This window comes from Agrilus planipennis, unplaced genomic scaffold (assembly GCF_000699045.2).
Source record: "Agrilus planipennis isolate EAB-ADULT unplaced genomic scaffold, Apla_2.0 scaffold57, whole genome shotgun sequence".
In the NCBI taxonomy this organism is placed as follows: Eukaryota; Metazoa; Arthropoda; class Insecta; order Coleoptera; family Buprestidae; genus Agrilus; species Agrilus planipennis.
The window spans coordinates 319,271-340,576 of NW_020438879.1; the positions used below are offsets into that span (position 1 = coordinate 319,271).

General features: G+C 33.4%; 2 protein-coding genes across 2 annotated transcripts; both read left to right on the forward strand.

The window, feature by feature from the left end:
- The first annotated feature begins 385 nt into the window (after positions 1-385).
- LOC108740471 lies at positions 386-4,878 on the forward strand. The gene is made up of 3 exons (XM_025981465.1): positions 386-626; positions 3,026-3,126; positions 4,409-4,878. The coding sequence occupies exons 1-3, from the start codon at positions 569-571 to the stop codon at positions 4,634-4,636; spliced, it is 387 nt and encodes a 128-aa protein (XP_025837250.1). The 5' UTR covers positions 386-568; the 3' UTR covers positions 4,637-4,878.
- Positions 4,879-6,671: 1,793 nt separating this feature from the next.
- On the forward strand, positions 6,672-18,365 carry LOC108740468 (trypsin-7). The gene is made up of 6 exons (XM_018474793.2): positions 6,672-7,195; positions 8,561-8,792; positions 11,494-11,675; positions 11,760-11,896; positions 14,490-14,736; positions 18,083-18,365. Exons 1-6 carry the CDS (start codon positions 7,054-7,056, stop codon positions 18,346-18,348), a joined length of 1,206 nt encoding a protein of 401 aa, XP_018330295.1. The 5' UTR covers positions 6,672-7,053; the 3' UTR covers positions 18,349-18,365.
- Positions 18,366-21,306: the final 2,941 nt, after the last annotated feature.

Genomic DNA, 21,306 nt, shown 5'->3' on the forward strand with positions numbered 1-21,306 from the left:
ATATAATTAATAAAATAATATGAATAATTATCTAGTATTTGTACAGCAGTGAATTACACACAGAATTAAAAAAAGAACAAGTTCGTTAATATTTATATTGCATAGGTACATTAAATTTGTAGAAAATACCTATTTTTGTTTCTACAAATTTTATAGCATCGAATTTCCAAGTGAATTTCAAAAGAATAACGTGTTAATTAATATTTATATTGGCTATTTTTTGTACTTTTATTGTCGCAAATGGAATATATAACACCCTGTATAATGCATGCGACATTCTTTACCTATAAATGTATATAAATAAATTTAGCCTTCGTTTTTTATGTTTAAAAATATAACCAAGAGTCAATGAAATACTGAAAATGTTTGTGAAATGCTGCAAACTGGCCAAAACTGAATACAATTAACAACAAAAATGTAAAAGCGCGTCTCTTTCACACCAGTTTACGAATGCGATAAGAACGAATGTTTGCTTAAAATAATTTTCTGTATTTCCTCTGATTATTGATATATAAAACAGTCGCGATAGGAAGTAGATCGACCAGTCTTTTTTAAAAATTGTAATACAATGAAGACTTGTACAGTATTTTTTGCGTTTATGGTAATTGCTCTAAATACATTTTCCGGTAAGTACCTACCTGCTACATACATATGATGTACATTCACTCATAATATAATAAATTATTTAAGTGGATTGTGTTCTAAATTCTCACTTGTTTGTCGTGCTGCAATTTTAAAATGCTGTTGCTGATGTTTTGAAAAATTAAATTTAGTAAAATTAGATATTATAGTCAATACATTAACAATAAATAAAATTTTCAAATGCTTACTTGCGAAGATATAAGAAAACTCGGTGCTACAGTGAAATTAATTTTATGAAGGAATCTATTAATGGGATTTAAATAGAATTGATACATTTATATATCATTTAAACTGCAGATAGAATGTATTAACTTTCGTTGTAATCAAATACGTATTTTAATAAACTACAAAAAAAGAGTCGCCCCAGTTACTATTAAACCTTTCGTTTTTGCTCATCAACAGAAGATGCCCGAGTCTCTTTTTTAGTTTAGATATACATATGTATATACATATATAAACTACACTTGTGCAAATTTAAATAAGACATTTGTTTTTCTTTTTAATGAAGAAGTTAAAATTTTATTAGAAAAGTGGCTTCAAATTGACGAAATTTTAATTTTGCAATGTTTTACGATTCCACTACTAAAAAAAAATGCGATAACAAAGAAAAAAGTTTTATTTCTTGGTGTCTATGATATTAAGCGATGTAATTCTAATTCACTTACAATTGGCAACAGGTAATACTGAAGATAACATTTGTTTTATTTAAATAGTTTTGCTCTAGTTACTAATATTATTAACTGGTCTATTTCTATAAGTTTTTGTTTTTAATACTTGACGTTCCAACATTTTGCGTTGTAGTGTAATATTTGTTATTGTTTATTTGTTACCATTTCACGCCTTAACTACTCAACCAATTATCATGAAATTTTGTACACACATTGTTAGGGGTACACAAAAGGATATAGGGTACCTTTTATCCAGAAAAAAAATACTGTTTCCGAGGGACACGTATTTAGGACAACAACGCAAGCGAAGTTGCAGGAAAACCTAGTATTATTAAAAAAGGTGTTGTCGAATTGTTTTTTACTTTACGAATAATTAGATGAATAATAAGAGAAAGAATACAATTCTAATATACATAATTGTTTTTTTTTCATATTTTTTTGCGTTTACATAAACCTTCTCAATTTTAATAAAAATTTGCTGTGGTTGTAATAAATCGACGTAAAAATTATGTATTTTTTTGACGATTAACATGGACGTAAACAGCATTTTTCGGATGGGTGACACTGTTGTAGACTTTAATTTCTGTACATCACACAAGACACCTGGATTCCGAAAAAAAAAACAGGCATAACTTAACATGCCTTTTGAGTTTCGTAATAAATATTATTATATTATTCACCTACGACTTGGACATAATAGATTTTTTTACACCAATAATTAAAAACGCCACATATAAATTTGCATTAAGCAAAACGCTAACCCATCCGGTTTCACTTGTATCTACGTCCCTGATGATGATTAAAAAAATCAACAAACGTTATTTTTAATATTCAACTCTTTTTAATAAAAGCAACACTTGGGGTTAAAATGATTTTATTTAAAAAACCAGAGCCAACGTTTCGCCCAGGTTATTGGGCTTTTTTAAGGCTAGTTTTATTTAGTTAAAATAGTAATACTGATGGAATTTGGTTAAGCTACGATCGTTCGTGTGTAGTAACATGTTTAAAATAATAAAAATAGTTATAAGTAGGAGTTACGTAGGTATCTATTTAGTTTTGTATTTCGCAGACTGGTAGGTAGGGGTTGAACGCAAGAACGCAAGAACACTAACACATCAAGAAATGTGCAATTTGAAAATAAGCAAGCCCTTGGTGCCCCTGATCAGGGGGATCTCTTATGTTTTCCTTTTTAATTATTGTAAATAAATTTCAAGGGCAGGAAATTGATAAAAATGACTTACCTATATGATGGTTGGCAGCTTCGATTACCATTTTAAGGGAAATTCCAAAATTGCAGATAATCTACCTATTCCAAGAGCGATAATATGTCCATCTGGTGGTAAACTGTAAAAAATAATTCTCATGTAAACAAAATTAAAAAAAATAACATTCAGATAATTATAAGTAGGAGTATTATGGTTAACAAGGGGGTAATTCACAATTGTATTAACACCATTTTAATAAAAGAAACAGATATATGTACCTACACTTAATAAAATTAAAAATGTTATCCTTCAACAAAAGATCTATATAATATAATTAATAANATCAACCAAATTCCATCAGTATTACAGTTTTAACTAAATAAAATTAGCCTTAAAAAAAGAGCCAACAACCTGGGCGAAACGTTGGTTGTATTTTTTTGCTTTGATTAAAAAGAACTGAATACAAAATAGGGAAGAAGGTTAGTTAAATAGTTATTTTTGATATTTCAGATGCTACTATGTGTAAACCCAATTCACAATTCCGAATAGATTGTGATATTTGTCAATGCAGTTCAGACGGAACCGAATACAGTTGTTCAAATAGAAATTGTGTATGTATTTCGTGGTTTGTCTTCTTATTTTTATTGAAAATATAACATTTTTAAGTAGAACATCAGCTTTTAGGTCTTTAGGAGGAAGGAGTAGATTATGTAAATGTAAAATATTATAAAAATATGAAATGAGCTAGATACTAATTAGGTATTAGATATTAGGTACGCGACAAAAATTCAAGTGATGATTCCTGAGGTATTTATATGAAAAAAAGGCTGTAAGAGGTTTGTTTAAATAGTTTCGATATTTTTGATATTGTTCAGCTCCTCCTTCGATGCCGTCTTTATCTCCACAATCGTAGCGTAGCGTGGTCCTATCATGGGCCTCTTTAGTTTGCGGAACAAGAAAAAGTCACAGGAGTTAAATCAGGGAAATACGGTGGCTGCTGCGGCATCATTAGCGTGTTGCTTTTGGCCAAAAATTCACGCACAAGCAACGATGTGTGAGCAGGGGCGTTATCATAGTGCAAAAATAGGTTTCGTTCTTCCACAAATACGGGCGTTTGTGGCGAATTGCTTCGCGCAAATTGCGCATAACTTGCAGGCAATATTCCTTATTGACCTTTCTACCGCGTGGCAAGAACTCATGATGCACCACGCCCCTGCAATCGAAGAAAACTGTAAACAAAGTTACACCACTTTTCCCGTATGATTGTGAGCTAGGGGATCGATGCGTCAGTTTCTAAATCAGTTTTACAACCTTACACGATTGTTAAGTTTGGACAAGAAACAGTTTTTTGGGTATTATCCTTCTGATCTATACAAATTGTAGAAAAAATCTTACGTACAAGTACAAGTGTAAGTAGTGAAATATTTCACATGTTGAATTGTTTGTGTAGATCTAATAATACTTATCTATAGTTATAAATATGAATCTTTTTAATTTCTATAAGACATAAAAACAATTTTGGCTCCAAATTTGCCGCTCCTAAAATCTGCCGCCCTGGGCTTCAGCCTGTTGGGCTTGCTGGCAAATCCGCCACTGTTGAAGGATTTTAACGTAAAAAAAATATTCTCTTACACTAATTCTTTTCAAGAAATTTACAAATTTTTGCATCGAATCAGGCTAGTGTACTCTTAGAACGCTAGAAGTGTAATAGTTAAGAAATTTACAAAAACTCAAACATGTAATGGATCTTGGATACCTCAAAAATCATCCCTTGAATTTTTGCCATATATTATTTAGTAAAAGAAAACTTTATGGAAAAAGGAAAACATACGGAAATGTCACATAAAATTATTGGTCAAGTAGAATAAATGTTTTCCATTTGCTTGTTCATAGGACGATGATGACACTTCGGACGTTGATGTTTTCAATTTTAAAGGTCGTTTGAGAAATCCTAGGATACCGATACCGTACTTCAGAGAAAATGACATTCGCAATTCTGCAGAATCAGTTGACGATATTGATCTTAGATACGACGACGATGATGATCATAGTTTAAATATTAATGACGACGTACCACCTAAAGATGACGATTTTCTAATAAACGACGAAGAAATACGATGAATACGATCACCATTTCACAGTAAATCTGCTGTTGAAGGAAGCAGTTTTCTTAAAAATGTTTTGCAGGAATGTTTATCAGTCTTTTGTTTTATGATTAGTTTTCTGAAAATAACATACCTAACGATGGATAAACTATTTTATATTTTTCTACTAGTATCAACAATCGTGCGTATATGAACAAATATTTTAGCTATTAATACAAAATAATATAAAAGAAACACAATATTACAGTTTATTATTGTATGTTTGTTGAATAAAATGTTTTAAACCAAGACCAATATTGTTTTTATACTAACAAGACCAAGCCCAAGACAGAATTAACGAGACCAACATTAAAACTAAGACCGAATATGCAAGACCAAAATCAAACACGTAAGACTAAATGAAAAATGATTACTTCCGGTGGATTTATGAAGTAAACTATATGGAGCAAGTTTAATATACATATTCTTTTCTTGGAATAAAACAATTTTTGTATTTGAAATTTACAGTTTACTTTACTAAATTTTAACACTAAATATATAAAAAATAAACTTTAACACTGTTTAAAAATAGGGATCTACAAGAACATCCTCGGAGTAAGTGTTCTTTGTTCCCGTGTCTGGATAGCGTAAGGTATTTTCGCTAAAAAGGTCAATTTATTCGTTGGAGGAAGAGTATGTTATTGGGTTTTCATAACTTTTACACCTATTGATATATAATATATATTGATAAATTAAAGTGCACCATAATTTTTAATAATTAAGGAGGGGTCCGAAAAGATGAAATTCTGAGCCACGTATTTTATGGTATTAGTATCTAACAAGGAGGACCTAGAGATAGTTTTAAATAAAATGGAACTGACAGATTAGTACTGTATGAAAATAAATAAAAGTAAAACTAAAATACTGGTATGAAAGGGAAGAAAAGGTAGGGAAGAAGCGAATATAAGGGTAAGGGACGAAAAATTAGAAGGAATGATCGATTTTAGGTATCTAGGAAGTCAGATAAGTCAGGACGGAAGGAGTAATACGGATATAAAGCAGAGGATAGCGCAGGGTCGTGTCGCCTTTAATAAAAAGAAGTCACTTCTATGCTCGCGAACGGTTAATATAGAATTCGAAAAAGGTTGTTAAAGGTGTATGTTAGAATCGTTGGAAATGTGGTGTTACAGGCGAATGATGAGGATACCGTGGTTAGAGAAGATTAGAAATGAAGATGTATTAGAAAGAATAGGAGAACCGAGGACTCTATGGAAGTCAATAAAAAAATAGGCGAAATAGGTTAGCAGTAAACCTTTTCAGGCATGAGGGTCCAGTCAGAGACATATTAGAGGCAGAAATGGGAGTTAGAAGGGGTAGAGGTAGACCTAGATAGATTACTGTTTGCAAATAGTTAATGATGGGGATTGTTCTAGTTTTAGGGATATGCGAAGATTAGCTCAGAATAGGAAAGAGTGGAGGTACGTGTCCAACCAGTCTTAGGACTGACGACCTTATGATGATGATGATTCTCATCTAGTATCTAGGTCCATTTCTTTCACAAAAATAGTGGTCCTCATCGCTATAATAAAAAAAACTATTACGGTTTGACCATGAAAAATATAACGATTTTTTTTCCAATAATTTTTATAAAGACAAGAAATGCCGTATCTTGCGGAACTACGGTCTCTTCCACAGAACATCAGCGTTCTGTGGAAGACCATTTGGTAATCGCTAAAGTAGACTGCCCGCTGCTACTCCTTGGGTTCAGATTGACGAGTCAATATCCTTAATCGTACAAGGACCTTGTCAAACATTTCAATTCACAACAGCTATAGATGGTGTTAATCAGACTCTTAGCTTCCTCCCACATTCATTGAGTGAGCCAATCCGCACTACATACTTGATCGGTAGGTACAAACAAACAAATTAAGATTGCAGAAATGACCTTAATGCATTCTCACTTATCACTCATACCCCAATTACCTTTTTGTAAATATTTCCAATGTACAGACACGCACAGTTTACAGTTTTATTACATGGAAGTACAGATTCTCGGACGAAAAAGTGGGCCATCACTCGTCCGAGTTCACAATAAGATGTAGTGCCGTTATGTTCAACTTTGCAACCTCTCTCTTACCACATCTTCCTTACCCCAATTTAAACTGAACGAAAAGAACTGACGATGAGCGATGCCACGGATGTTGCACTAGCTGTATCGCTGAATGTCACGCCTCGGAAAATCCAAGTTTCATTGTTCCTTCTGCTGTAATTATTTTTAAGATGTAGTGGCATAATTACTTGGACGTGTTTTTGGTGAGTGGAGCGTGTAATGGAGAAAAAGTGGTGATCACCTACTCCACTTTTCGTCTTTTAGTTAATATTTTTGTATTTTTAAGTGTATTTTTACTTAAAGCCGGGCTGTTTTTGCAAGTTTTTAAATATGAAAATTGTGACATGTACTTTTGTAAAGTGTGCTTTCTGCTCTTCTATTTTATAAAGTTTGCAAAGTGTATTTGGGCAAATGATTTGTTTCAAAATGACGATGATGTTTTAATAATATCTCAAACTAAGGAAGATGAGGAAGATTCAGATACAGGTAGGTACTTGAATGATAAATTATTTTCGGTGAATTATATTAGGCACTTGATTTAGAAGATAATTTATGACAAAGTTTCTGATGGTGAAGGCAGTATGTTTTGTGTTAATTAATCTACTAAATACAGTTTCTCAATCTTTTAGTATTTGCGACCCAATTTTCAATCAAAATTATAATCACCCCCTCGCTCTTAGAATAATTTTCTGTGATCGTGTTATAATTGTAATAGATATTTGCTTTTTTTATTTTAACGCTAAATCTGCACCTTAACTTTGAAAACAAACCTTAAAAATGACCACAAATACGTAAATTTATTGATATCTTATTTCAATAAACCAAGCCCAAGACAGAATTAACGAGACCAACATTAAAACTAAGACCGAATATGCAAGACCAAAATCAAACACGTAAGACTAAATGAAAAATGATTACTTCCGGTGGATTTATGAAGTAAACTATATGGAGCAAGTTTAATATACATATTCTTTTCTTGGAATAAAACAATTTTTGTATTTGAAATTTACAGTTTACTTTACTAAATTTTAACACTAAATATATAAAAAATAAACTTTAANATTTACCAACAGTACATTATCATTCTTCTTATTAGCAGGGCTTCGATTCGAATAAGTATTCTTCTTTTAAATAAATCGTTTTTTATCCTTTTTTTATCATATGCAGTACCTATATAATAATTAAAAATTACTGAAAAATCGACCAATTTACTTATCAATAATAAATCAATTAAGAAGCATAACATAGGTACGGTATTAAAAATGAAGGAAATTCGAGAAGAAATGTGATTTCAAAAAAAGTATCACAATTTTTAACTTGTTTGTTCTCATTAGCACGCCATAGGCAAACTCAATTTTATTAATTTGGTTTACTAACGTTTTGTCAGTTTGTCACTAGATAGTTTTGCAAGGCCTTGTCTTCATATCTAGATACTGGTAGCAGAAAATTTCACTAGATGGCGACATATTGTCTGTAGCTTCTTAAAAAACGAATAATTCGACTTTGTATTAAAAAAAACGAATAGGTATTTGATTCGAAATTGGAATCGAATTGTAACAGTCGTTTGATTTGATTACCTGCACGCCCATCTAAATAGCTTCAGTTAATTAATAATTGTTACAAAAAATATTGCCTCCCAAATAAATTCTTCAATTACTTACAAAATTAACAAAAACCAATTTTCATTTTTCTCTACAAGAACCCAAACATATATTTTTTCCTTTTTTTGTTGGATTAAATTTATAACAACACATAGGAAAGATAGTCCCGTTGTTTGAACGAGCATTTTTCCGCATTTGTAAACATTTATTTTATCTTTATTTGTCCTGGAGTTCTTTTTTTTTTGTGTAGCTACAGGAAGAGTTTTCGTTACAATATTTGGATTTCCATCGAAATGTGAAATTGAGGGAACATTTTATCCCTGCACTTTATCGTTAGCTTGCTGGTGGGTGGGAGGAATCAACACAGGCGGATGTGGAGGAAATTCTTGGATAGTATCGTGTTGCGTTAAGAGAGTGAGGAAAAACATCAAACAGGATCAAAGCCTTTTATATAGAGGCGACAAGGACGTTAAGAAATATCAGTAAGGCTTTCTATTTCCTTGAAATAACACGTTATGTTTTTGTGAAAAGAATTCAATTTTCACGACATTATGTGGTCTATTTGAAATTAAAATTTCGCAAAAAGTGGGTAGAGGATGGCGAGTTGTTACTTACTGCTTATTAGTAATTATTTATACGACACTTTTAGTAACAGAGATGGTATTTCGAGACTCATATTTTGTGCAGAATTGAAATAATACACATTACTATCCTATTATTAATATTATAAATGCGAATGTGAGTTTGTTTGTTTATTTGTTTGCTATCTTTTCACGCTTTAAATACTCAACCGATCATCATGATATTTTGTACACATATTATCAAGGATACAGAATAGGACATAGAGTACCTTTAACCGGAAAAAATACTGTTCTAGAGTAACAGAAAAATTAGTTTTATGTGGTTGTCCATGATCTTTGACGCGCATTTAGGATTACAACGCAAGCGAAGCCGCGGGTTTTAATCTACCATGAAATTTTCTACACACATCGTCAGGAGTAGGACATAGGGTACTTTTTATGAGGAAAAATATTGTTCTAGAGTGATAGCAAAATTAGTTTTATGTGGTCGTCGATAATCTTTGACGCGCATTTAGGACATTAACACCAGCGTAGTCGTAGGTAAAATCTATCAAAATATTTTGTACACAAATTGTCAACGGTACAGAAAAGGACCAAGAGTACCTTTTATCCAGAAAAAAAATACCGTTCCCGAGGGATTGAAAAATTATTTTTATGAGGTCGATCATGTTTGACGCATATCTAGGACATCAACGTGAGCGAAGCCACGGGTACAGCCTAGTTATTTTATAAATGAAGGCACATTAATTTTAATTAACAGGCACGTGTTTTTCGAATATAATACTGGAGAGCACGTATCGAGCTGAATGTTAACCTCAGACGAATGCTAGCTATTTGCTATTTAAAATAAATATACCGGGTGTCTAACATTAATCTATAACAGGAAATATTTCGCCAGAGAAGTTTCAAATCAAATAATGACCTTTAGACAGGTTGTTGGTATTTAAAGGTGGGGTCCATCTAATTCTGTGGTCCAGCACCGGGTCCAGGACTATGATGAAAGGCCCTGTGATACCGAACTTTGGTTTTTCAAATGAAAACCTCTAATTTGATTCTACGGAAGAAAACTCATCCAAATGTGGTTTAAGATTTTCTTTTTGATATTTGGGTTCTACAGAAATTCTTTTTTTGTTTTGATTGTAACATTCTAAAATATTTTGGATTCATCATGTAGAAGGACAATTGAAAAACACCAAACATGTTTGTTTATTAACTGCTAATTTTGGAATTACGCACCCCCTATGTCCCTATGTGAACCACCCGAAGCCGCCAATGTTCAAAGCTAACAGAAACAAAAGGCCCACGCAGCCTCATTAGATTTTCAGATGAACGAACCACCGCTGAACTGAGGCGAGACGTGACCTTTAGAAGCGCGTAGATACCTAGTCCCGTTGTTTTTTTAGGTATATGTATGTATTAGCAAAAAGTGGTAACATTTCCCAAACAAATAAAAAAAGTCCTTTGAAATGTTTAATCAGGACAGTGATGTAGGATCTTGTGTCTAAATCTGCGATTTATTCTATCGTTTTTACATTTAGCCTATCTGTTGCTACCATATAAATATAGATGTATCAAAATTGTTTGTAGCAATAAAAGGTAAAATAATGATAAAAGTGATATTCATGACGGTTGCGTCGAAAAGAACCTTTGTATTGAAGAAGTTTCGAATTTCAAAGCGAAATGAATTCATTAAAATTTATTGTATACAAAATATAAATAAATAAAAAAAAAAACGTTTATCATCTTCAGCTAGAAAAATTTATTGTGTTTTACTACTTTATCGATGCCTTACTAAGTAGACATTTTATAAAAAAGCTAAATTATTTGATTAATTCTGACCCAATAAGTACTTTGTCTAAATTAGGCAGTTATTATAAATAATCTCTATATAGTATAAATATGATAATATCCAGATTAACTACTTTGACTGTACAATACGTATAATTACATTATAACAAATTGCAAATCTGATATCTGACCACAAATCTAGTTCTATGCTCCTCTAAAATCTGCTAGGGGTTCTAACTAAATGTATATTGCCTGGTATTCAATAAAGAACTAAATCGGGAATTTGACTATGCACCCTTCAGGGTATATGATAAAAACTCTTCCAAGCATCTAACTTGAAACTTGGTTGGGCCCCCCGTCAGGGTTTTTGATAGGCATCCTTGTAAAAAACCATAAAATTCTAATAGATTCCTTAACAGTTATTTCAGTTTCTATCAAAATATTCTAAATTTTTTCTATTTTAATTTATTTTAGTCTCTAGTTTTTATTTAAATCACTGGTTATTATTGAAATTAAAACCACATATGGAAAGTCGATTATTTTGACTGCTACCTCGATAGTACTTCAAAAATTGTCTATATGTTAGGTAATGATTGGTTGAGTCAGAGTTGATAACGAAATAACGTCTGCTTCCGATGATATAAAAATTTACATTGCGCGTTAGCAAAATGAAATAAAATTATTTGTGAAAACTTCGGCAATATATAAGTACAATAAAAAATTATGAATAAATCATTTCAAAACAAAATGTTGTTACCTTTTTCTAACAATTGTCAAAAAGCACTAAGTATAATTAATGAGATTTTATTTCAAGAATAGCAGAAGAGCCGGTGCCCTATTTGCAAAAAAGGAACGACGACGCTGAAGACGAATGTGGCCTGTCAGGAAGCAGGGTAATTTCGAAAAGAATTATTGGAGGAAAGGAAGCACGGTTTGCCGAATATCCCTGGCAGGCGCTTCTTAAAATATCTACGTTCCAGTGCGGTGGTGTTTTAGGTAAGCTTACAAAAATATACAGCGAAAAAGCGGTATATGTATATGTAACTTTTTATTGCTTTCACGTCATTTGTTTCGTTATAGTGTCACGAAAATTTGTGATAACCGCTGGCCACTGCGTGGTGAAAGCGAAGCTGAAAGACATAAAGGTTTATCTTGGCGAGTTAGACACTATGGATACAGGAAAAGTGTTCGAATATGAACCTGCAGAACTACATAGCGTATGTATTCCCATTTCTACTAATACATCAACGTAGGGTTGTCAGTCCTAAGACTGGTTCGATACGTACCTCCACTCTTTTCTATATCCTGAGCTCAGAGATGTGATTTATTTGAAATACTTGCTTTTAAAATGCAAATACAAAATCAAAAATTCCTATTTTTATCTTGCATTTAAATATTTTTTTGAGAAAAGCATTTTGTATTTTATTTAAAATATTTTCGTATTTTCTATTTATAAAATGAAAAAAGTAGTTTAAAAATACGTATTTTGCATTTAGCATTGAAAATACCAACAGAAATTCTATTTTGTATTTCAAATTTAAAGTAACAAATCAAAAAAGGATTTACATTTTGTATTTAAATACTTTTAAAAAAACATTTTGCACATCTCTACCTAAGCTGATTTCACATTTCACATTTCCCTAAAATTAGGACATCGCACATCCTTAACTATTTGTAAACTTTACTCCTCCTAACTTTCCTTCTGCTTCTAATATGTCTCTCATGCGTGAGAAGGTGTCCTATAGTTAAGACGATCAAAATTTTCATAGTTCCTAATAAATTATCTGTGAGAATAGACGTATCTTCTATTTTGTTTCCTCTTGGGACGATAGTCATTTGCTGAGGACAGACAAAGTGAAATGAGATAACCGAATAATAGTACAAGCGGTGCAGCGATTAGAGGTTGCTTAGGTACGCGACAGATCAGGGTCGGCTTTAGAAACTGCCTGGTTGGAATTATAGCTTTAGGCAGACATTTTTGCTTTCTTAAATTCCTAAGAATGTTGAACTTTCTTTAAAAGTGCAATACTGGCAATATGCTCAAATTCTAATTGTCCGCATCTCTTTTTGTTACACATTAATTAGTATAATGTTATTCCTTTTTCTTTGTTAGTGTCCGCTGCAATTCCTACCTAACAATTCTTTTCTATGTTTACCTTATTCCTTACAACGACTGTCGTTAAAAGATAAATCATGAAGACCAGTTTCAGTTTTGTACAGTTTTCTTGAAAGCTTGAAGCTCTTTTCTGCTTAAATACTTTTGGAATGTTTGAAAGTGTATTTTATTAACTTTCAAAAAGTAAAGATTTTAAGCTTTAGTGTGCTTTTTTACTAGTTTCTTTAGTACCATCGGTATCACACCTTAACGGCTGAAAGGATTTGGATTAAACTTTTGGCGAATATATGGTATACGCTCTACACTGCCACAAAAGCTGCTTTTTATTCACGAAAAATACATTCTGAGCGATTGGCTCACTCGCGTATAAGCGATTTCGAGTTTGATTCGGGTCTGTTTTTTGTCATGTTTTTGCTTATCATGAATAGACTGAAAGTAGATGTGATTCAATGTAAGTGAAGCCGGAGGAAAAAGCCAGTGATAAATAATTAAATCGGATACAAAGCTTTCGTTATTTACTTAGAGTATTTTATAATAAAGAATGGGACATATGGCAATCATTTGTAGATTTATAACATCAAAATCGAATGATTTAAGTAATTTACAATTATAATGATACATTTTGATTGTCCAAAGATACTAAATATGAAGAATTAAACTAAAGCTTTTGAAATATAAAAACCATAGCGCGTTTTTTAGGTTAAACTACCTAAATGTAATGAGTTGTTGAGAAAGTAAAAGAGTAAATTGCTTTTCGGATTTTGTACTTATCTAGAACGGAGATTATTTTGTTGCATGTCTGAAAATGGAGTGTTACGTTTAACACCAACGACCTTTGCTTTAAATAAACAATTTAAAGTTATATTTCAAATGTAGAAAGATTTATTTACCAAATNAGGACAAGAAGTTACAGATTGTAGACGAGGAAAGTCCCGGAGGATTATAAACGGAACGTGGTGGTAACCACCTAGATCTAGTAAGACCTAGATTACACTTCACTGTTCGCATATAGTTTAAGGGGTAGATTGCCCGAGTTTTTGAAAAATATAAAGATTAGCTGCAGATAGTAAGAAGTAGAGGGCTGAAAACCTAATGCTGATAAATTAGCCTTAGCGTTTTGATAATTCATTCAATTGTCTGATAGCTACAATAAATAACAAAAGTTTATTTTGCAGCAGTTTTTTTTTTATTTATGACTATAATGGCAGACCGTAAAAAAAAAGTAGGATGTAAGCTTTACGCGTGAGCTACCTATCTAATATGATATGTAAAAGAAATTAAGACTGCTGTCAGCACAGGGCAAAGTAGTATTACGTAGTTAGTATCAGCAATTTCTTATGCTGAAGTGTACGATGTGTTGCATATCTATTTACAAACAATTCCTTTAAATTTAATTTTTTAAACAATTTTTAACACAAAGAAAGTGATTAAACAAATTGTTCACAAAAGTGAATTTCGACCACTCGAAGCAACTGTAAGTAAATGTGGACTTTCTTTATTATATGACATAAATCCACAAATTGTGTATTTTGAGCACCTAGGCCAACTTCACTGAAACAAGGCTTGTAAATAATTTTCTCAAATAACTCTCAACTTTTTTTATGTGTGTTTCTGGTTTCTCAAGTTACGCCTTCATTTGTTTTTACACTAAATAATGCAGGAATGATTAAAAGTACTTTGTTTCAATTTTACAGGTCACGCGTAAAATCCTTCACCCGCGATTCCAGTACAAGCTAATCCAGTTGGATAGATTTGATATCGCCCTACTGGAAATGTTAACTGAGACAGCTTTTTCTTATCATATTTTCCCAATTTGTCTTCCGCAACGTGATCTAACGTTACGAGGAAGGAAGGGTATAGTTACCGGCTGGGGCAAGATAAAGCCATCCACGGAGATGAAGGGTACAAATGTTCTTAGAAGTGCAACAGTTCCTATATTAGGTAATTTACTTCGTGTCCAGAAAGTATAATGAACATAAATTGTTCCCTAAGGATATGAAACAGAATATGATCCGTGTGGCCTTCGGTTAAAATATATTTGGACCGTTAAACAAAGGTATGAACCTTTATTCGATATATATAAGGTGAATTTAAAATAACTGAAATAACTGCGGAGGTCTGGTATTATATTTACAGTTTTTTTGAAAAAGTTTAATGTAGAAACAGATCTTTTTCATTGATTAAATATAGGGCTGCTATCACCTAAATTACCGACGCCGGATAAACACTGCAAAAATCCCGGACATATGGGCGAAATATGGTTTTTCCCCGGACACTTCTAAAAAAATATTTTTTGCAACAAAAAAATATTTTTTTGCCACAAAAATAAACACATCGTTATCATTTCTTAGGTCTGAGGTAATATGGTAATAATAATAATTAGAAACGCTCTTTTTTTTGGCATTAATCAAATTATTATATGATACTACTAATAACTAACTATAATGCTTTAGATATAATTTTAAAATAAACCACGCCAATGATATTTTCAGTCATATAGTTAGGTAGCCAAATCTCTATAATATTTGTAAATTAAATGTATTAAGTAACTGCTAAAACTTTTAATTTTAACGAGATCAATTTTTTTTTTACTTTGCTATTTTTCAGTCTTTCCAATTTTCGCGCTATAATACCTTTCTTTTCCAACAAGAATTTGTAAAAGTCGGAACAACTCAGGTCCTTGAAATTATACTTGATTTTGATCAGAGAAAAAACCGTGTGTATGTTCAGGGAGTTTCATTATTTCGTCTATTGCTATGTGACTAGGGAAAACACTCTCCCTACGTTCGCATTGTCAATGAATTCATGGCTTGTATATTAAAAAAATGGGATTTATTTATGATATGAAACTTATGTAAGAAGCCACAAAAGAGATGCCAACGACCCTAGTGGTGAAAAGAGAAAGGCAAACTCTGTTAATTTTCCCTTTTGTGTACGTGTTCAGTGTGTAGTCTCTATGAGACATGTAATCAAGGAATAATGAATAAATGAATAATCTACTACTTATACGTATCTAGTAATAGGGAAACCGCAAAGCGACGCAAGATTTTATAAAAAGGCGCAGCAAGATTTTATGAAAAGGCGCAGCTTATACAGGGTGTAACACAAATAAGGGCTGAGCTTTGCAGGGTATAAACTAGATGTAATAAACAATCGCACAGTGAGTTCATCAGCGGCGTTATTAAGGGCAAAAACAATTTATGGAAAATCATAATAATTTACAATCCGAAGTTGGTCCTGTGCGTGAATTGCCGACACAGGTGTTTACCGAATAGCATAATGCTATATAAGCTCTGCAACTACATGGATGAAAAATGTAAACATTACCGATAATTACATTTGTTTGTGAAAACGGTGAATAAACATTCTTTTAATTTTCATGTTTTGTACTGCTCTACCACCTCCTGCAAGCTAGGAACTTGTTTCTGTTGCACCCTGTATATATTTTTATTGTAGCTATTATACGAGGGTGGATTGATAAGTTTCCGGCCTAACCAAGAGATGACGCCACTAGGCCTACCTTGAGGTGACATTCTATAGTACCATCCTTGGATAGCTTGTAGCTATAGTTTCAGCCCGATCTCCTTGCTAGTGTAGGTTTGACAGCACGCTGAACAAGACGCCTCTGTGGTTTTCGTAAAAATGGAAAAGCAGGAAAATCGTGCTGTCATCAAATACTTTTATTTGAAGGGGTTAACGCCGAAGGAAATTAAAAAAGAGATGGACTCAACACTGGGGACATCCTCCCCGTCATATTCAACCGTTAAGCAGTGGGTTTCCGAGTTTAAAAAGGGTCGTGTGAGCACCTCTGATGGGCCTCGCTCAGGACGCCCCGTTGAGGTCACAACTCCAGATATGATCGAAAAAATTCATCAAATAGTGCTGGGAGACCGCAGATTGAAAGTGCGTGAGATAGCTGAGACCTGTAAGATGTCATATGAACGTGTGCAACATATTTTGCACCAACATTTGCATATGGAAAAGCTCTGTGCAAGATGGGTGCCGCGTTTGCTAACAGTCGACCAAAAATTGATTCGAAAAAACATTTCTACCGCAAATTTGTCATTGTATAAGCGTAATCCAAGCGAATTTTTGCGTCGATTCGTAACCGTTGACGAAACGTGGGTCCACCACTACACTCCTGAAACCAAAGAACAGTCTAAACAGTGGATTGGACCAGGGGAACCAACTCCAAAGAAGGCAAAAACAATTTTTTCGGCGAACAAGGTTATGGCTACTGTTTTTTGGGATGCAAGAGGTATTATATACATTGATTACCTTGCAAAGGGTAATACTATCACTGGTCAATACTACGCAGACTTATTGCAACGTTTGAGCCACGAGGTGAAAATTAAACGACCTCATCTGGCGAAGAAAAAAATCTTGTTTCATCACGATAACGCACCAGCGCACACGTCAATCGTTGCGACGGCTAAAATCAACGATCTAAAGTTTGAATTGATGCCGCACCCTCCTTACTCTCCAGACCTAGCCCCGAGTGACTATTTTCTGTTCCCTAATCTCAAAAAATGGCTTGGCGGTAAGAGATTTGCGGACAATGAAGAAGTAATCGAAGCTGTAAATGGTTATTTTGAGGAGCTTGACGAATCAGTCTATAGAGATGGCATTAATAGACTGGAACACCGCTATGAGAAATGTATCAGCCTTGGAGGAGATTATGTTGAGAAATAAAAAAAAAAAATTTTTAAAAACCTTGTTTTTCTTGGTCAGGCCGGAAACTTATCAATCCACCCTCGTATGTACAATTTCTTAAGATTTTGGTTCATTTCTAACTTATCCTATTATTCTGAACAGTTGATAATCTTAATACAATACAAACTTAATAAAAAAAGGAATAGCGTGAATAGAAAGTTCTGTTTAATGCCATGAAACAGTAGATTATTTGAACTCGTTTTCAGAAAAAATTCTGCAAAGTTTCCCTAAATTACTCTAAGTTTTGCATTATCAATTGTGGTGAAATTTGGAATATGAACGTAGATTGATGGCCCACAAACAGAAATGATGAGATTTTTCGAAAAAGAAAAAGTTTTTTAAATCTTCCCACTTACACTGTTTTTATTATTCTGTAACTTACCCCATTAAGTGGGGTATCTTTAGACATGTCTCCTAAATTGCAACAAAATTTGCCTTCTGACTACTACTTCAATAACGAGATGAATAAATTTAGAGTAGTTATCAAAGTTATTAAGTTTAATCGAAATCTTTCGGTTATTTATACTTAATAAATATCTATAGTGTATTATCCGATTTGTTTCTATTTTTTAAGACATCGAAGAATGCAACAGCTGGCATCGCAAAAAGCAAATCACGGTGGAGTTACATGAAGATGTATTGTGTGCGGGACACCCAGATGGGCATCAAGACGCATGTTTGGGGGATTCTGGAGGTCCTTTGGTCGTTTTAGAAAATGGACGCTGGGTATTAGTGGGAATAACCAGTGCCGGGTTTGGTTGTGGTGAGCCATTGCAACCTGGGATTTATCATTCAGTTGTAACGTCGGTGGAATGGATTAAGTCTGTAATTTATGTGTGAAAATATTCTAATCAATAAACTTGGATCGATAAAAATTATGTGGCTTATTTGTTTGTACAAACTTAATTCAATTTGTTGATGTATAATTACTTATACATATTTGTGGTGTTATCGGTGAATGATGAGGATACTGTGGATAGAGAAAGTTAGAAATGAAGAGGTATTAGAAAGAATATGAGAACAGAGGACTCTATGGAAATCATGAAAAAATAAGCGATATAGGTTTGAAGAACACCTTCTCAGACATGAAAGTCTAGTCAGAGACATATTAGAGGCAGAAACAGGAGTTAAGAGGAGCAGAGGTAGGCCAAGATTAGATTACTGTTCGCAAATATAGGGTTGTTCGGAAAGTCATTTCGTTTTTTCCCGACAGAGGATTTAATTGTATTCTTTTGCACCCAACTTTACATTTAAGCCGTATAATTTTTATATGCTTTGAGAGCTCATATGGCAAGGCTTGTGTGTGAAAAATTCCAATTAATTCTACGCAGTAGTTTTTGGTTGGTGCCCTTTTAAATATGGAGAGCGATAAGCAGCATTTTCGACATATCTTACTGTTTTACTACAGAAAGGGTAAAAATGCTGTTCAAGCCAGAAAGAAATTGACTGACGTGTATTAAGGTGTGTTGACAGTACGCCAGTGCCAGAACTGGTTCGCTAAATTTCGATCCGGCAATTTTGATGTCGAAGATGCACCACGTTCGGGAAGGCCGGTTGAAGCTGATAAAGACGCGATAAAGGCATTAGTTGATGTGAACCGGCGAATAAGAACACGTGAGATCGGATTGAGGTTAAATTTATCAAATTCAACAGTTTATGACCACTTGAAAGGCCTGGTTCCCCATGTTCTCACAGAGAGAAATCTGTGTCGCCGCATTGACGTCTGCGATTCGCTTCTCAAACGTCACGAAAATGATCCGTTTTTGAAGCGCATCATCACTGGGGACGAAAAATGGGTTGTATACAACAACGTCAAACGCAAGAGGTCATGGAGCAAAAAAGATGAAGCGGTTCAAACCATTTCCAAAGCCGATATTCACCAAAAAAAGGTGATGCTGTCTGTTTGGTGGGATTTTAAAGGAATCGTTTTTTTTTGAGCTTTTACCGGATAACACAACGATTAATTCGGAAGTCTACTGTCATCAGCTGGACAAACTGAATGATGCACTTCAACAGAAAAGGTCAGAACTAATCAACAGGAAAGGTGTAGTGTTTCACCAAGACAACGCGAGACCTCACACAAGTTTGGTCACTCGCCAAAAGCTTTTACAGCTTGAATGGGATACAATGCTACACCCACCATATTCTCCGGACCTGGTACCATCGGATTATTATTTGTTCCGGTCACTCCAAAATTTTTTAGACGGTAAAACCTTCACCTCAAATGAGGAGGTCAAAAACCTCCTCGATCAGTTTTTTGCCAGCAAAGACCAAAAATTTTATGAGCGTGGAATTATGCTACTACCAGAAAGATGGCAAAAGGTGTTGGACCAGAACGGTCAATATATAATTTAATAAAGTATTTGTTTATTATACGAAAATTGTCTTTCATTTCCAAAAAAAAAAACGAAATGACTTTCCGAATAACCCTATAGTTAAGGATGTGGGATGTTCTAGGGAAATGCGAAGATTAGGTCAGGATAGGAAAGAGTGGAGGTGCGTGTCCAACCAGTCTTAGGACTGACGACCTTATGATGATGATGATATGTTACCTTTTCACGCTTTAACTACTCAACCGATCATTATGAAATTTTGTACACACATTGTTATGGGTATATAAAAGAACATAGAGTACCTTTTATCCAGAAAAACAATTCTGTTCCCGAGGGATAGAAAAATATTTTTTTTTCATCTCGATAAAGAAGAACAGTACATATTTACTGTAGTTCACAAAATTAGAAACTTTAGTTTTACCTTGATGTTCCTGGTCAGGACTTACGAACAAATTAATCAAATTATTGTATTTTCGATGATTTTTGACACGATTTAGAACATCAACGCTAGCGAAGCCGCGGGTAAAATCAACCATCAAAAATATAAAAAGGAAGTTTTTGATATAGGTCAAAAATACCGGCTTGTGAAAATTGCGCGCAACCAATATTATCTTTAAGTTTCCTATTCGTAGTTAGCGAAAAGATGAATATTTAATAATCGATATCAGAATTTGGCATGTAATATAACTAGAAGTAACTTACTCAAAATTTGTTGATTTATTGATGGATTTAGAAGTAAACCATAATGTCTACTCCTTTATTTTTTTTATAATTTGAAAAAAAATACATGCATAAGTAGGTAAGCTAAAAGTTTCTCGGAAAGAAGGAAAGCAGCAAGTAACTTAGAAGGGTATTGGGTTACCCCCCTCCCCGAAATTAAAAGAATACCCTAAACAAGAAGTGATAACATCATAATAAAAACAAATGGCAAGGAATAAATCGTAAAAATTATTTTTAGAAATATGTAGAGGGTAGTGACAACAAGGAAAGGTAATTTAGTAGGTATGGTTTATGGTAAGCCTGCTTTTTTGGACGATCGGAAATAAAGAAGAGGTATTTTGACCCCCGCCCCCGAACGAAAGTCCTGTATACGCCCCTGCAAGTACATAGGTAACAATGTCGTTACAACGAACTAGTCTCATAGTATGAGATGTTTAATATTAAAATTTAATTTTGCATCCCGCTTGGCGTAGTTGTTGTTTTAAGGGTAGAAATTACAAAAGATAATTGCTTGCAAGGAAGATCGATAGACGTGGAATGCAAATATACCTATGAAGTTGTGATTTATGAACAAAGGCAGACCTATGTATTACGTAGTCACGAAAGCGTACAATTAGGCATAAGCACCTATTACACTACTTCGACAGTGCCTTCGAAAATTAATTGTTGCACTTCGAAATTAAAAAAAAAAAGATTTATATCACGGCTATTTATAAAAATAATTCATTTGTGATTGTAAGGAAAT

Coding starts and splice junctions, on each gene's coding strand:
- LOC108740471 (XM_025981465.1), top strand. CDS start 569: ATGAAGACTTGTACAGTATTTTTTGCGTTTATGGTAATTGCTCTAAAT. Junction 627..3,025: donor TGCTCTAAATACATTTTCCG/GTAAGTACCTAC, acceptor TTGATATTTCAG/ATGCTACTATGTGTAAACCC. Junction 3,127..4,408: donor GTTGTTCAAATAGAAATTGT/GTATGTATTTCG, acceptor GCTTGTTCATAG/GACGATGATGACACTTCGGA.
- LOC108740468 (XM_018474793.2), top strand. CDS start 7,054: ATGTACTTTTGTAAAGTGTGCTTTCTGCTCTTCTATTTTATAAAGTTT. Junction 11,676..11,759: donor CCAGTGCGGTGGTGTTTTAG/GTAAGCTTACAA, acceptor GTTTCGTTATAG/TGTCACGAAAATTTGTGATA. Junction 11,897..14,489: donor AACCTGCAGAACTACATAGC/GTATGTATTCCC, acceptor TCAATTTTACAG/GTCACGCGTAAAATCCTTCA.